We start from the raw sequence: 15235 nt of genomic DNA on the forward strand, positions 1-15235 counted from the left end.
CAGGTTGCTTGAGAAGGAATCAGGCCAATGCCACTGGTTCTCTAGGACCCCTTGATGTAGCCAGCCCTGCCCCATGCTCAGCGATGAACAGCATAACCTGCAAGTCACCTCCCAAGGCTCTTCGCTCCCCAAAGAGCCACAAACCACACACAGCAAATCACCTTCCCCATCTTCCTCGTTCCCTGCAAGCAGAGCAATGCAAACATCCCGCGCACACAGCAGGAGAAGGTATGGAGTGACTCGAGACTGTTTTTCCAAGGATTAAATCTGCACTGCTGGGTTTTCAAGCAACCTTGTGGTTCCTGCACTCCAGCAGCGCCCAAAAATTCTCTGCGTTCCTGGGTGCCTCCCTCCCCATTGGCAGGAGTCAAATCCTGCATGGTGCCCCTGTGGGATCACCCCAGGCATGTGTTTCTTTTAATCTTTACCTCCGTATGCCTCTCTTCTCCTCTCCCCTGCACAAAGGCTGAATGAGATGGAGGTGGAGGGGCGCAAGGCGAAGTGCCCCCACTCCTGCGGCCCACTAGCTTCATTTCGGGGACCCATGAGGTCAATGATTTCTCAGCTTTCACCGACACGTAGGAAACATGTGAGAAGGGGGGGGAAAAGAAGAGTGGAACAACAGAAAAAAAAAGCAAAGGAGGCAGAGACCCCGGCAGTGATGAAGTCATGGTTAATCTGTTCCCCCCGTGCTGAAAAGAGACCTGCTGCTCGCTGCCCCAGCAGGGAGAGGAAGTCTGCGCAGGCAGCCCGCACTGCCACCACAACATGAATTTCACCACGGCGCTCCACATCGCGGCTCTGCTCCTGATGCAAGGTAAGCAATCTGCTCTTTTTTACCTGCTCCTACCTTTACAGCACTCCAGCTTAGAGAATTCAGTTCCCAGAGCTGCAGCACACCACGCAAGGCAGCTCTGCTGTTGTTTTCTTACTGAGGATGTTGTGTTGTCACCCAGCTCCCAAAGCCAGCTGGTGCAGCAGACAGGGTGCTGAATTCCAGCTGAATCCTAAACCCTGTAGCAGTGAAACCAATTCGCCTACCAGCAGCTGGCAGCACACTGAGATGGCAAAGCCCTGAAAAATTGAGAGGCTCCCTTAAATATGTGCAGCTTACTTTCCATGGCTTCGATATCTGTATGTGCCCTTGTTCACATATTTTTTCTAAGAGGCTAATCTAACAAGCCGGGGTAATTTAAAAAGCACTCAAAGTACTCTGAAAATGAAAAGCACTTTAAATGCTCAGTCTCCTCACTCCTGCTAGAGGATGCATCTTACACCTGCTTTGCTAATCTCCTCTTTCATACACTAGAGAGTGTGAGGTTCACATCTGACCATGTCAAATGTGGAAAGACTTAGGTAAGGAAAGAGACAAAACAGCTTTTGACAGCTCACGATCCTCAGAAGAGTCATTCCTGCCCTTTGCAGGAGGTATGCATCCTCGAGCTTGGTGCTGGCCAAAGTTAGTCTCTCTCCCTTCTTAAAGGCAAAAGCAGAAGCCAAAGCAGTGGCATTGTGGACACTTCGGTGTGATCTCACACACCGAGGGATCATTAACAGAGGCCGTATCAAATCTAAGAGTCCAGACAGCAACAACGCATTTTTTTAACACAGTACGCTTAGGATATTTTCTGATCCCTGATGGTATTTAACAGAGCTCAGGCCTTAACAGGTTGTTAATTATATCCTAGCTAAAACAGTGCTCACAGTGCCCTTTAAACCTGCCGTAAAGCAGCAGCTCCCACTCTTTCTGGGTGTCCAGCCCCAATTCCCCACTATTGTCAGACTGCTGCGCGATGACCACGCTAGCTGCTCTCAGCCATCATTCACAGGACCTCAAGAACCAACCCAGACTGCCACATATCTTTGGCCACAGGTCAAAAATAGCTGATTAGACAGGATGTCTCTGTAGGCTTCAGTTTTAAAGACAATTGTGAAATGATTGAGTGAGCGCACATCCTTGCAACAATTTCTGTACGCGTTTTCTGGTGGCTAACAGAGCAGCAGAGGCTTGAACCATTCTGCTCCGTTGTATCTTGCAATTTCCAGCAAGAAACTATTGGCTTGTCCTACTAAGAAGGTGGACGTATCACTGTAGTTGATCCCAGACCAATTTTTCCAGGTACCCAGGGCACCTGGGATCCACACTGCCCCTTGGAGCTGGCACCCCTCGTGCTTACACTGTGGTGGGTGCAGAGGCTCAAAGACCACAGCCACGTCAAGCTGCCCCCCGTAAGGGAGAAAAATTTGTCCTGTGAGTCATGGTCTGCATGAAGCCGTGGTCTCACATGGAAATTACGTGTATGCTCCACTCTGGGGGCTGCTCTTTTCTGCTTAAGAAAAAAAAAAATAGCAAGCAACACCCCCCACCTTTTCTTGCTCTGCCCTGCCTCTCTCACCTCAAAAGGTGTGACTTACAGACCCCACACTGCTGCGAGCAGCAGGAAGCAGCCCCCACACAGCCACTGTGAAAAGCACTGTGAAAAACCACAGGCAAGGCCCCCTCTGCTGCTTTACCAGCATGCTCCTGTGACACAGGTCTTCACAAGTGGAACATACACGAGGAAATCTCCCTTTTGCTACCACTCCTCTGCAAGCTCCCTCAACTCGCACAAACCCTGAGAAACCAGCAGAGAAGCAGAGGTAGAATTAAAAAAAAATAAATACAAATCAGAGGCACTAGGGAGAAAGAGCCTTGAAAAGGAGAAATCTATTCCTAGGCCATAATTTTTCTGCCATTTTCAGTTTGATTTCCTTCCCCCCCAAATCTAAGGGCTCTTTGAAGGTGGCTACGTTGTCCCATGTACTCAAGTCAAAGGTGAACAACAGCAATAGATACCCATGGGCAACCCCTTTCTTACAGAAAGACAAATCCTTCCTCTGATTTTAGTAGCAAAAACGCCCCAAAATAACTTATTTTCTGTTATATTTTAAAATGTTTTTAAGAAAATGAAAAGCTTTCCTGAAGCCCAGGAAAATTTCATTTCCCCAAACTGCAGCGCGCGTGTACACAACGGGAACTTGCAGCAGGCAGCTACCTGAAAATAAAGTCAAAACACACAAAACAGGAATGAAAAATAAAACCCTCTTACTGCCTATTTACTTAACTCTGACCAGGGCACTGCTCTTAGTAATTTCTCCAGGGCATGCTTTTTCTGGAGAAGGCAATTCATTCCAGGCCATCAAATATTTTCGCAAAGTGTATTACATATCTCAGAATGTCTGGAGAGAAAAACGCACTTTACTGCCCGTCTGCAAAATCACCTGGGAGGAGTAAGTGAAATTTCATTTCAGTAACCTGTGCCAAGCCAGGTTTGCGTACCCTGCCTGCAAAAGAAGTTTCAAAGCAGCTGCAGCATTGCATTCGAATAAAAAAGCCCTTTTCAGAGATACCAATCACTCACAGCTACCACTCCATTACACACCCTTACAAATCAGGTTCAACAGCTCCAGAAAGGAATGTGGAATAAAATTTAATTTTTACAGGGAGAACATGTGCATTAATTGGGTTGTGCATTAATTGTGCTATCAATTCTTCATTGATTCATGTGGATTAACTGCATCTGGCTGCACTGGCAGTAAAGGTCACAAACTGTTGGCACAAGCCTTACCTAGTCATTAGGTAGGTCACCCCAGTCACTGTGGTTTAATTAAATCAGTACAATTACACTGGCAATTTTCTCCATCTAGAAAAACCTTCACATCCTTGAGAAAAGGAAAGTTGACACATTGCTCAGTGCAAAACATTGTCACTTCACTGTCGTGTTCTAATAGTTGTTTTTTCCCCCCCTCTCGTCTGGCAGGGGATTTCGCAGAAGCTGGCGGTGAAACCGTAACTCTGCAGGAAGGAGAGGACCTAAATCTCAGCTGCACCCTCGGGGGTAGCAACAGCTCCATCAGGCAGTGGCTAAACCCTCGTGGGTTTACGATTTTTCTTGACACCAAGTGGGGTAAGTGTGAAAACCGAAGGCGGCACTTTCCGTGTGGAGCAGAGGGTCAGTTAGGGGTGGGCTTTCCAGCTCGCACCCAGGGCCAGTTTGACTCACCTGCTACCCAACCGCTAGAGATGGTTTTACGCTCAGCCCCTTTCTGGCAGGAAGTTCATGAAATGGAAACCCCCACAAGAGTGGTCTGGCACTACAGCTTTTAGCAAGGAGCTGTATTTACCACCAGCACAAAACCCACTCTGCTTTACAAGAGTGGCAGGGAGGGAACCTGCCTGAAAGCTCTGGGTGCTCTTCCCCTCACCGGGGGCATTAGATGTAGCACATCAAGGGGAAACCTTTACAACAGAGCAGAAGTTTTTATTATGTGCTGACAGAGCCAGAGTTACAGTCACTGTGTTCCCTTCCACTCACTATGCCTTCTAAATCTTTCTCTTATCCAAATTTGACAGCTCTGCAAGATGAGGTCTGCCTTAGCCCTCCCCATTTGTACAGTACCTAGTCAGCATCCAGCCTTGTTAAAGCCTTTGGGGATTTATCCAAATAACAGGAACCCAATTCCCACTGAAACAGTGCAGGAGCCAAGCGTCCTCTTTGGTTACTCTGGGAATCCCAGCTCCAGGGTCCCGTTATCTGCATCAAACCAGCCCCCGAGCATTTCCCACAAGTGTCGTGAACGTTTCTAAACAGAGAATACCACAAATAAGTATTGCTTGTTTATTATAACCTGCTTGGTTCGGATATCCAAGCTTCCAGGAATCACAGCAGGCTATGGCAGGGGTTCCTCACTCTTGTTGTGGTCCATTAGTCAGGTCTTGTACCCAAGAACCAAGACCAAGGATGAATTCCCCTCGCCACCAGTTATCTCCAGTACCAGTTTTAAGCATCTCCATCCTTCAGCAGACATAGCCCTTTTGATGCTTGAAGCTTTGCTGAGCTGACACAGCAATTTAGGACATATCCACTAGTATCTATAGTGCAGACTCTAAGCTGAGCAGACAAAACCAGCACCTGCCTTAAATTACCTGAGGATTCAGCCCACAGCGTCAGTATCCCATGATTATCTCTCAGCAAGATGCATGATATAACAAACACAAGGATAAGAGTTTGCAAACCATTTGGATACTTGACAAGTCAGTGCTTTCCTTTCACAAAGGCAAACTGTCCTTTAGACAGGAACCAAGCTTCACGCTAGGTATGGACATTTTCAGTTTTTATTTTGAATCATCACTGTGATCCTTTGTCACATTGCTTCTCCAAAACCCACTTTACAAATCAGTTCCCTCCCCTCTCATTGTGTATAAGTCTTACATCATGGTATTACCAAAATCCTTTAATATTTAATCATTACCATAAATTATAGCACTGCTATGATATTCTCCCAAATTACATTTTAAAAGAGCTCAGCTAAAAACTGAAGACACTTTTTGAGAGTTCTCTCTCTAATGACTGATCCACATCCCCAGTTTCAGTTCAGTTCAAGAGGCAGAACATTACTTTCTGTGCTGTGATTGTGGGAAAAGTCCATGTGACTTGCTGGCTTGTCCCCAAGATTCGTCCAGGAGGAACGAAGCCAACACCAGAAAGTCAAGAGAAGGACTGCACAGCAGAGCACAGTACATCTAGGTGACAGTCTCATTAAAATTAGCTAATTAGACAAGGAGAGGAGAAAAGAAACAGCCAATTAATAAGCAGTAAATAAAGAGGTGTGGGCTGACCATAGCGTTCATGCACCTAAAGAGGGAAGGGATTTTTTCAAGGCCAAATCAAAGGTTGAGGAATGGGGAAGGGAAAGCGCTCACCGCTTCATGCACCTTTGCTCTAGGTTCTGTATTCATGGGTCATGCTGGTGTTCTGACCACAGATCACATCCTTGAACCCCAATGTTTGCTTTTATTTATCTAAATATTTAAGGAACCCAAATTGCTGTAATACCTGGGAACGCAGGATGAAGACCTTCTTTTTTTTGAAGGCTTGGAAGCAGCTCTAAACTGTTTCTTTTTCACTGATTCCTCTCCATCAAAAAAAAAAAAAAAAGGAACAAAACAAGAGGGTTTGACCTTTCAGGTCTGTGACTTGAGGGAAATCCCTTGCACCTCTGCATTACCCCCTCTTGAACTACAAAAACCTCAGAAATTCTGTTTCTTACTATGGATATAAATCTAACCACTTCGTGTTGCTATCCAGACACCGAATAACGTGGTAACTCCTTTTGATGGAGGGGAAACTGAGGCAAATAGGGGACATTGCTTGCATAAAATCAAAGAGAAGCAGAGGTCAAAGCCAAGGCCTGCACTCAACTTACACGCCAACTGGAAGATTTTTCATTTGCCAAACTGAACTTCTTTACAGAGTTAAAAAGAAAAAAAAAAAAGTTTTTCCTGCTGGCAGCACACACCCCATTCATCAGTTTACTGCTGCCTCTGTGCCAGGGCAGCACCAGCTAGAAACGCTTTTTGCTACAACTGCTCACTTATGTCAAGGTTGATGACTAAAAAAAGAACTGCAGTAAACAAAACTGATCTCACTCACTACTGCTTTGATTATCTGTCTTCCTCTCATGTACCAACACACATAGCATGCTGGGTTGTGTTTTCTTTACAGGTTTAAGAGATCAGAGGTACAAGCTTATCCATTATTCAGAGGATGAGTTATCCATCCGACTGTCTAATGTAACAGTGCACGACGAAGGCGTCTACAAATGCTTCTACTACGGCACCCCGTTCAAAGTCAAGACGACGACTGTTGAGGTGTTGGGTAAGTTCCCATCCTTGTTTTGTGCCGGAGGAGCCGAACAACAAAGCCAGCTCCCTAACTCCAGGGCTGCATTTTTGCATACAACTGTACAGTGTTTAGCACAGCATAACCCCAGTGTTAGCTCAGCCCTACCCAACAATGCTACGTAGCGTTATTAGTGCATGCAGCCATTCATAAAACTGAGCAGAACGAGTTACTACAACTGATTGCAAACCTTCTTGCTGCAGCTGCTCCTTCTAAACCGGTACTGGAAGCATCCCAAGACACAGAAAGAGGCATTACACTGTCCTGCTCTACACGAGGAAGTAAACCACGGCCCCAGATTACCTGGCTGTTGGATAACGGGATACAACTTCCAGGTAAGCATTAAAAGAACAGAGACTGTTATGAACCAATTTCTTCTTATCAGCCTTGAGCACATCTAAAAATGGTACCCTGGCGGTACAGGTTTGGAGAAAAGCCAGCACTAAATGCTTGTGCAGGGGAGATCACAGGATGGCTCATCTCACCTGCTCACATTCGGTGCAAGAACAACAGCACCTGGCACCGAAACCCTTTGAGAATCTGAAGCGAAATTCCACCGAAATAAAATGAAACCAAAACCCTGGAGGCACAATTTGCATGTCCAAGCATGCAGCCAGTTAGCAAAGCCATGACAAATCCCATTTTGTGTTTGGTACAGGTTTTCCTTAGCTATGCTGAGCAGCTCACCTGCACACGTGCTGCCTTTCTCTCGTTAATCTGCTCAGAGCCAGGCAGTTCACTAGCACACCACGAACAGCAGTCAGGAAACACAGCCCACACAGCCCTGCAGTGATGACAGACCTGAGCACAGCTAGGTAGACATAGATGAAGGGGAACGGAGCCTCTAGGCAGCTCAATTTAACTTGTGTACCATATAAATAGCTGCTTCAAAGGCCACGTTCTAATAATACCTGCCTTATTAGCTGCAACTGTAGCACACTGGAGAGGAAACATCCCTGTCAACGTGAGGAAAATACTCATAGATGCAGGTGTATTTTCTTTTACATATTAACAAACGTGTTTGTATTTTTTCCATCACCAAGCAACATGCTCAAAGCTTAGCCTGTAATATTTTTCCCCCAAGATGGCTTTTTTTTTTTTTTTTTTTAACTAAGAGCTCAAGAAAACAGCAGGAAAGCAGTTGTTCTAAAAGAGGGGTGTCCTTAAACTTGAAAGGATCTCAGTTTTGGGCTGATGTAGTGTATTGTTTGAAGCAAATACAAAAAAAAAGCCAACCAAGCATTTTTCCAGCTAGTTCAATAAAAACCTACACTTACCTTTGTCTCCTCCTTGCACCTTCAGATCCATAGCACAAACATCTGCCAGGCATTAGAGCACATCATAGCAATAAGAGCTACCTGGCCCTCCACCTCCTGTCCCACAGCTACCTGGGAACTTAATTAAGCAACAAAGGGCCTGTGCTGGGTTTGCTTGATTGGTTTAATTTGTGGTTGGTTAAATGAAGGGATATTTGCATGAAGAGGTGCTGATTCACCATCCAGCCCGTTTGCAGCAGATGCAAACGATGTTTGAGAGGAAAAAAATAACTGTCCTAATTCAGCAACTCTCAAACTTTCTGCATGTGCCCTTCCTTTTTTGCAGGTGACTGCCTTTGACTAACACCCCTTTCTCCCCCCTTCTATTTTCAGCTTTAATCACTTCCTGCAAATATTTATACTAATCAGAAAATAGCTAATACATTTTAATTACTGGCAACACCTCAGTTCCACCAGGGCTCAGCAGGGGCAAACCAGCTGTAATTACTGAGCTGTTGCTGACAATTAAAGATTATTTCCTTTCTAGCAAAAACACTATGAGATCCTTTTGAGTTCTCATGTGACCCCACTAGGGATGGCAAAGAGTGCTAAGAAATACTGGTCTGTGATACAATAAATTATCTGTAAAGGCTAATTTGGAAACAAGGAATTTCTTTCATTTAAGAAACAAGGATGTTACCAAGGGAACAGGTCAAGAGAAAGCATTAGTTTGTTTCCTGAGAACCTCTACAGTAGAAGCAGCCAGTTGAGATTATTGTGCCACTGTGGGCATTTAAGGTAAACATCTGAAAAAAAACTCCCTCTCCACCAGAGCTATTCAAACACGTCTCTCTGTGTCACATGAAATACATCTTTATCGTTCCATCCAATATTAGTGAGTGGAAGTCAGTGTTACCTAGAGGACTGGGGAGTGCAGCAGACATGTCACACGACTGCCTCTAATTCGTTATGGCACAGCAATTAATCTTCATGTCCCCCAGCTGTAAAATGGGAAGTCAAACCTGGACTGTGGGGATGATGGAGGACTCGTACAGGATTTAATGGAGTTGTATCAGTGCTTATTACAAACATAAATATTGCACATCAATAAAAATTCAACAACTTCGTATGCTTAGGGTAACAAATGTACAGCTATTGAGACACAAATTCAGCACCCTCAGATTATCACTAAGCAGAATCTGAACTTTTTTAGCCCTTGGTCATGCTACAGACCTTGCCTCTGAGGGTTCTGGCCCCAGCTAAGCAATTTGTTCCATTCAGTAAAGACCAGAAGTGCTGGTGGGTGTCGGGACATCCCACTGCAGTCTTCCAGGGTGTGTGAGCACTGCTGCAGAGGAACTTCCCCCTGTGAGTCATGAAATGGAGCAGAGTGTTAGGGTTAAGCACAGGAGGTGCAGCGAGGGCTGCACTTAAACAGCCACCGAGGAAGAAAAGGTGACCTTGCTGTCTTTGGGCTCCCGTGTAAATCCATTTACACAATGAACCACTTGGGCCCAGCAATTGTGCGCTGCTCTAGCAGAGCAAAGTAATGCAGATTGTGCCTGGAAGGTTTTTCATTAAATTGCTCTTGACTAGAAAGCACTTAAATGTGTTCTTCCAACGGGCGTATAGGTGACACCACGCACAAGTCAGAAGCCAATGGGGAGAAATGGACCACAACCAGCACGCTGACAGTCCTCGCCTACGGGCCCAATTCAACAGCCAGCTGCCTCGTTCACCACAAAGCATTAAAAGAAGAGAAGCTGGCTGTGCCTTTCCGCTTTGAGGACCTCCCTGGGACAGGTACTGCAGCACTCTGAGCAGCAGCTATCTCATTTTAGCACACAAGTGGTTATGCAGATACGCGTGCAAAGCTGAATGCTGTGCTCTACTGCCCCGTGTGTGAAATCTATTTTTACATGACAGGGCTATCTGGGGCAAATGAGGAACTCCAAACTAAAGTTTTATGGTTTTCTTGTTGATGTTTGCTTTTTTTTTTTTTTCTCTGCTTCCTAACTACCTTAAAAATCATTAAAATTAAGCCATAGCAGCTCAGATGAGCAGCAGGGCTAAGTTCCCCAGTGCTGCTGCTAGAATTCTGGTAGTGTTTGCCCTAGAGCTTTAAAGGTAATGCAGAGTGCATGTTCTCAAAAAGCTCTGAGCTTTCCATGTCCTCTGTGTTTTAGATACATCCACATGGAAAGCTAGAAGGGTGTAAACATAGCAAATTAACACTGAAGCTGCTTTTAATTCTCAGAGCAGTTTGCCTTCTGCCCATTTACTTGTCTTTCGGATGGGTCTAATTATTCTTACTTCACTCCTCATTAGATTGCTTGATTCTACAAATGCTTACAAAGTGCTCTGAAAGTTGTACTGTTGTTTTTTTCAGTGACAAACACATATCCTGCATCAACTGCACAAGAGGTGGTTACACACGTCCCTGAGCATGAGCAGCCTACAGGTATTGTTTTCCTCTAATTAATATACAGGTCAGATAAGCACAGCATCCATCACAGAAAATGCTGTACAGTGTCTTTCCGTAGAGCTTGGGCTGCAAAAGAATAGCACTGAGGAAGATTTTGCTCAGCATTCAGACCTGCTTTGTTTTTTTCCCCCCAGCGACTGCAACAGAGTCAGATCTGGACAACAGTACAGACTTCTCCCCAAGCTACCCACAACATAATGGTATGAGTTTTACTTTCATTTTTTACTCATTTCACGGTGCTAAATATATTCAGACAGAGAAACTGAAGGTGGGAAGGGAGGACTGTAAATCTAACCACAGCTCAAGATAGGGGACCCAAACAGCCCAGGCACGAACACCACAGCAGTTTTCATTTGGGATTGGACTGAACAGCAGTGTGTGACATGTGATGTTTATCTTGTGTTTGGGGATTTTCCTCTAGGCTCTGACCAGCCAAGCATCCCTTCCGCAGTACCAGAGAATCCAGCAGTTCTCAGCTCAGCATCAACTACAACCCAGCAAAACCTCCAGCCAGCTGTCACATCTACTTGTAAGTTTGGACTTAATCACATGAATTTATCAAACCAGGACAGAAATGCCACCAGGAATGTCATTATATTACCATCTTGCACACAACATAAAACACAGCAGTTCCTGCCTGTGAGCAGAGCCTCTGTTTTACAGCCATAAAAGCAGACAAACTCTCTCGTTAGATGCAGAAGAATTACATCAGGGTTGGCAGCAGCCAGACTGGCCAAGCGTTCTCGTGATGTGTCAGAAAAGCACGGCATGAGCTGAAGCTGGGATTTCTCTGGGTGGCTGCACTAGGTGGCACTGTGCAACAAAGATTATCAGTGCATATAAATGGCTGCAAATTGAATTTATTGTACTGAAGAACTGTTTCCAACAGAAGAATAAAGAGCTCCACTGTGCAAACTGGTTGACCAAAACCCACCAAAGTGGGCACCTGCTTAGTGTTATAGGCCAAGCAGTGAAAAGTCAACAGACTGTTTTAGAAAGGCATGAACCCTTTGTTTGTATTTGTTTAAAAGTGCTGTATCAGTGTCTGCAAACTTCACAGAATGGCTACATCCTGTTGATAATCAGCTCTATTAACATTGAGAGGGAGCATAAATCTTTCAGCACGATGTGCTTACGTAACTGATAAGGAAGAAAATCTCTTATGAATGTAAAGTTTTGGCAAACACTGCATGCCTTATCCTTTTGGTCTTACAAATCATAGTAAATTACACAAAGATATATTATATTATCCATGTGTGTAAGAAACTCAGAGCTCACCTCTCTGCTTCTGCAGGGCCCGAAGCAACATCAGCTGCAGCAGGAGAGGAAGAACTGTCTGGTACCCCGAGTCACCATGTCCCAAACGGTACGTTACAGCATCAGATGTGGGGTGGTGAATCACAGAACAGTGATTCTCACACTGGATGACTGCACCTCTGCGAGCTAGGACAGCAAAAGATAATCTGAGATGAATACAAGACAAGAATCTGCTTTAAGAAAAAGGATAGCTGCATATTCTTGTATTTCAAGTGAACTAAGGGGCAGGGAAAGCCTAAAAAAAATAACAAAGATTCAAAGCTCACACTCCTGTGAGTCTGTAAAATTGGAAGTATTCGGTAAAGTACTCCAAGGATTTTATGTTCATAAAGCTTAAGTGGTCTTTATCTTATAAAGAAATGCAGTGTCAAGGAAGTGAGCACGGCGCTTTAAGTCAAGGGCTCCAGTAGCCTTTCTGTTGCATTACCAGGTGCCCTGCCCTTCAGAGCTGCTGGAAAAATAAAGATTTCTCAAGCATCCCTTTGCCCTTCAGAGAAACACTGTTCTTTTTCTTTCTCCAGGCACTGACACAGCATCCAATGGCACAGTGACAGAAGACGAACTTCCCAGGACAGAAGCCTCACCCCCAAGTGAAAACGTAACTCAGATTTCCATCATCACCTTCGGTAAGCTCTCATAAATACTTTTCAGTGACAACTTCCAAACACACCACAAGCTTTCTAACATCAAGCTGACTCTCTCTGACCAGGTATCCACCTCCAAACCTAGTGTCAGTACACCAGGGTAATGCTAACTTGCAATCTTGAGGAAGACCACAGAAACACAACCATTTCTACCACCTAGAAAAAAGCCACATTTTACCAAATTCTCTGACTTCAAACAGTTTTGTTTGTTTATACAACTAGGAAAATATTAACCTCATATCTTAAAACTCAAGCCAGTAAGGTGAAATCTGCACTCCCCCCATGTTCACCTGGCCTTGTCCATGAGACATCATTCTTGCTTTAATCACCAGAAACTCCCAGGAAGCTCTTTAACAACACAAACATACATCTGCCTCTTTTCCAGAGCAAGATCTGCTATCCGAAGGCATCCAAAGGGAGAAGGATGTCCTGCTGCCAAGCTTGGTGGCTGTTCTGATTTTCGTGTTGCTCATCATTGTTGTGCTTTTTATGAGGAAGCTGAAAAAAGCTCATGGAGTGTGGAAGAGAGGTGAGTGATGGCACTGTTTGAGTTACTGCTAACACTGCTGAAGAGTCCCTGCAGCTGATGGCCTGGGGCCAAGCTTCAGCTGCCACAAGTTGTCACATAACTAAATTGTTTTCTTAAGCATCTCTCTTGTGAATGATCAGGATAATTGCACTCTTATTTTCTAACTTCTTTTTGAAAGACTAGGATTGTTATGCTCAAGGCAGAGAGTGAGGAAAAGTCATGGAAAAAATCTCAGTGTTTAATTACATTTGTTTTCTGCACAGAAAATGATAATTCAGAGCAGACGCTGGAGAGTTATAAATCCAAATCTAATGAAGAAAGTCCAGGCCATGAGAAGAACGAACAAGGTAAAAAGTTTCAACCGATATAAATTAATTCCTGTCAGAGCATTGGTACCAACCACTGCAGAAGCAAATCACTGTCCACCTTTTTTTTGTACAGAGATATTTCCAAATTGGGCATTCTAAACCTGAATATTGTAAAGCCAAGGCTTTCATCACCTGAAGTCTACCACCTCATAGCTTAGCTCTATCATAGGTTCACCTTTGATACAGAACCATAAAAAATTAAAATCATGGCTTTTCATTTGATAGTTCAGACTGGATAATCACAATGGTTTTATCTAGTTTCTATATCCAATCTACTAAAATGCCATTAAAGATACTATGAGTGGTTTATACGGGGAATTCAACTATTGTTAAACAGTCCTGAATATGCTGGGTCGTTCATTGTTTTATAACACGATGAAATAGCACGTATTTCAGGCTGGTAAAATCAGTAATAAATGAGTAATAAATGTGTATTTATCTTCCAGCTGTCAGTCAGAAGTCCAACGTGCAGTATGTAACAGAAGGATATGCGGAAAAAACACAGAAGAATCCAGGAGAGAAAAACATCACAATAGCTGAGAAACTGTTTACATGTGGAAGGGAAACAGATGTATAGCAATGTGGTCCTTCTGGCAAACACACAGAAACACCACTGTTTTTTTTTTAATATTTATCTTAGAGCATTCACAAATCAGTATGATGTCAGGGAGCAGGAGTACAAGCGACTATCCTCAATCCCAGAGCCAGTCTGGACTCTTTTCCTCTACACAGTAGGACAGGTAGATGGGACTGGCACTCCTATCAATCTATGAGCAATGAACACTCTGATTTAGCTGTAGTTCTCAGAGGATTTAATTGACCACTGCCAGAATTATGGGTCATCAATCCACCCTAATCCACCCTAATTGCTATTAGGGTCCTTGCAAGGGAGTACGCAGTTAGTCCCAGGGACCACAGGATATGGAGATATTCCTGCAACACTTCTGCCACTCTGCAAGCACAGGGCTGAAGAGGAAACCCTGGGAGATGCAAACCAACTGGGACTTCTATGAACTCAGTCTGACAGCCAGACCTGGCCATCCAGTGCTATCAAACCAAGCAGGAAAGCATCCTGATGTCTAAGGTATTAAGCTAAACAGTTGTCCCCCTTGGAAGTCTTCAAATGAGGGGTTGGCAAAGGTGAAGAGGAAGGACAGTGTTTCACCTGGGACACCCCAAAAGCAAGGAGGATGACACTTGCCTGTGAGGGAGCAAGCAGAGAGCATCGCCATGATGTTTCATCTGCAGAGCCCTGCGATGCCACCACCAGGAATCTTTTCTTTTGCAGGAGCCTCGTACTGGGGTTCTGTACCGTAAGATCAACTTTCTGAAATAAAGGAAATTTGCATTCCTCTATAGCAGAAAGCTGTATTTATTTTTCTTGGAAGAGATGATTATTTCTCATCACAAGTGAGAAAAACGCTGAAAACTCTTTCTGAATACTGGATTAAATAAATGCTCTTGAAACGATTGCTAGAACTAATTTCATTTTTATGTGGAAAGTGTCCCCATTTTTGACAGGGGGGTAACACAGCTATCACCACAACACTGCCAGTCCACGGCCTGTTGCAACAGTGGTTTAACCATCCAATTTGAATCCCTTTCCATTCAGCCAAGCCACAAGGAAATATAAAACACCCCAACTGTTTGTAAACTCAGCTTGTAGGGTTTGTGTGGTGATGGCAGGTGTTCACAGACAAACAGACCCGGTAACCCCAAATGTTTCCTATAAAACCGAGGGCCCTGGCAGCTGCCCAGCCCCACAGCACTCTCCAGCCCAGACCTGGTAGCCACCTGCAGATCCTGCAGGGGGTTAAGAAGCGGCTTTAAGTGTGCACAACCCCTTTAAATGTATTAAACGGATGGAAAATTGTACCTAAAATCTATATAATCCATACATAGGGGCCCCTAAAA

General features: G+C 44.4%; 2 protein-coding genes across 3 annotated transcripts in view; one reads left to right on the forward strand and one right to left on the reverse strand.

Moving 5' to 3' along the window:
- Positions 1 to 15235, reverse strand: part of BSX (brain specific homeobox) — a 94037-nt gene that overhangs the window by 51688 nt on the left and 27114 nt on the right. For both annotated transcript variants that reach the window (XR_011804863.1, XR_011804862.1), the window contains exon 4: positions 11742 to 11906. The gene's annotated coding sequence lies outside the window, so the exon portion shown is untranslated. The remainder of the gene's footprint in view (positions 1 to 11741; positions 11907 to 15235) is intronic.
- CRTAM (cytotoxic and regulatory T cell molecule) lies at positions 626 to 14800 on the forward strand. The gene is made up of 13 exons (XM_005026632.6): positions 626 to 817; positions 3801 to 3947; positions 6546 to 6698; positions 6926 to 7057; positions 9611 to 9781; positions 10368 to 10439; positions 10598 to 10663; positions 10885 to 10992; positions 11758 to 11829; positions 12302 to 12406; positions 12810 to 12953; positions 13217 to 13300; positions 13768 to 14800. Exons 1-13 carry the CDS (start codon positions 769 to 771, stop codon positions 13896 to 13898), a joined length of 1434 nt encoding a protein of 477 aa, XP_005026689.4. The 5' UTR covers positions 626 to 768; the 3' UTR covers positions 13899 to 14800.

Source organism: Anas platyrhynchos, chromosome 25 (assembly GCF_047663525.1).
Source record: "Anas platyrhynchos isolate ZD024472 breed Pekin duck chromosome 25, IASCAAS_PekinDuck_T2T, whole genome shotgun sequence".
Classification (NCBI taxonomy): domain Eukaryota; kingdom Metazoa; phylum Chordata; class Aves; order Anseriformes; family Anatidae; genus Anas; species Anas platyrhynchos.

Excerpts from the sequence above, each read along its gene's own strand:
- CRTAM (XM_005026632.6), top strand. The coding sequence starts at position 769 with ATGAATTTCACCACGGCGCTCCACATCGCGGCTCTGCTCCTGATGCAA. Across the intron at positions 11,830-12,301 it reads GAGTCACCATGTCCCAAACG|GCACTGACACAGCATCCAAT; the intron begins GTACGTTACAGC and ends TTCTTTCTCCAG. Across the intron at positions 12,954-13,216 it reads TCATGGAGTGTGGAAGAGAG|AAAATGATAATTCAGAGCAG; the intron begins GTGAGTGATGGC and ends TTTTCTGCACAG.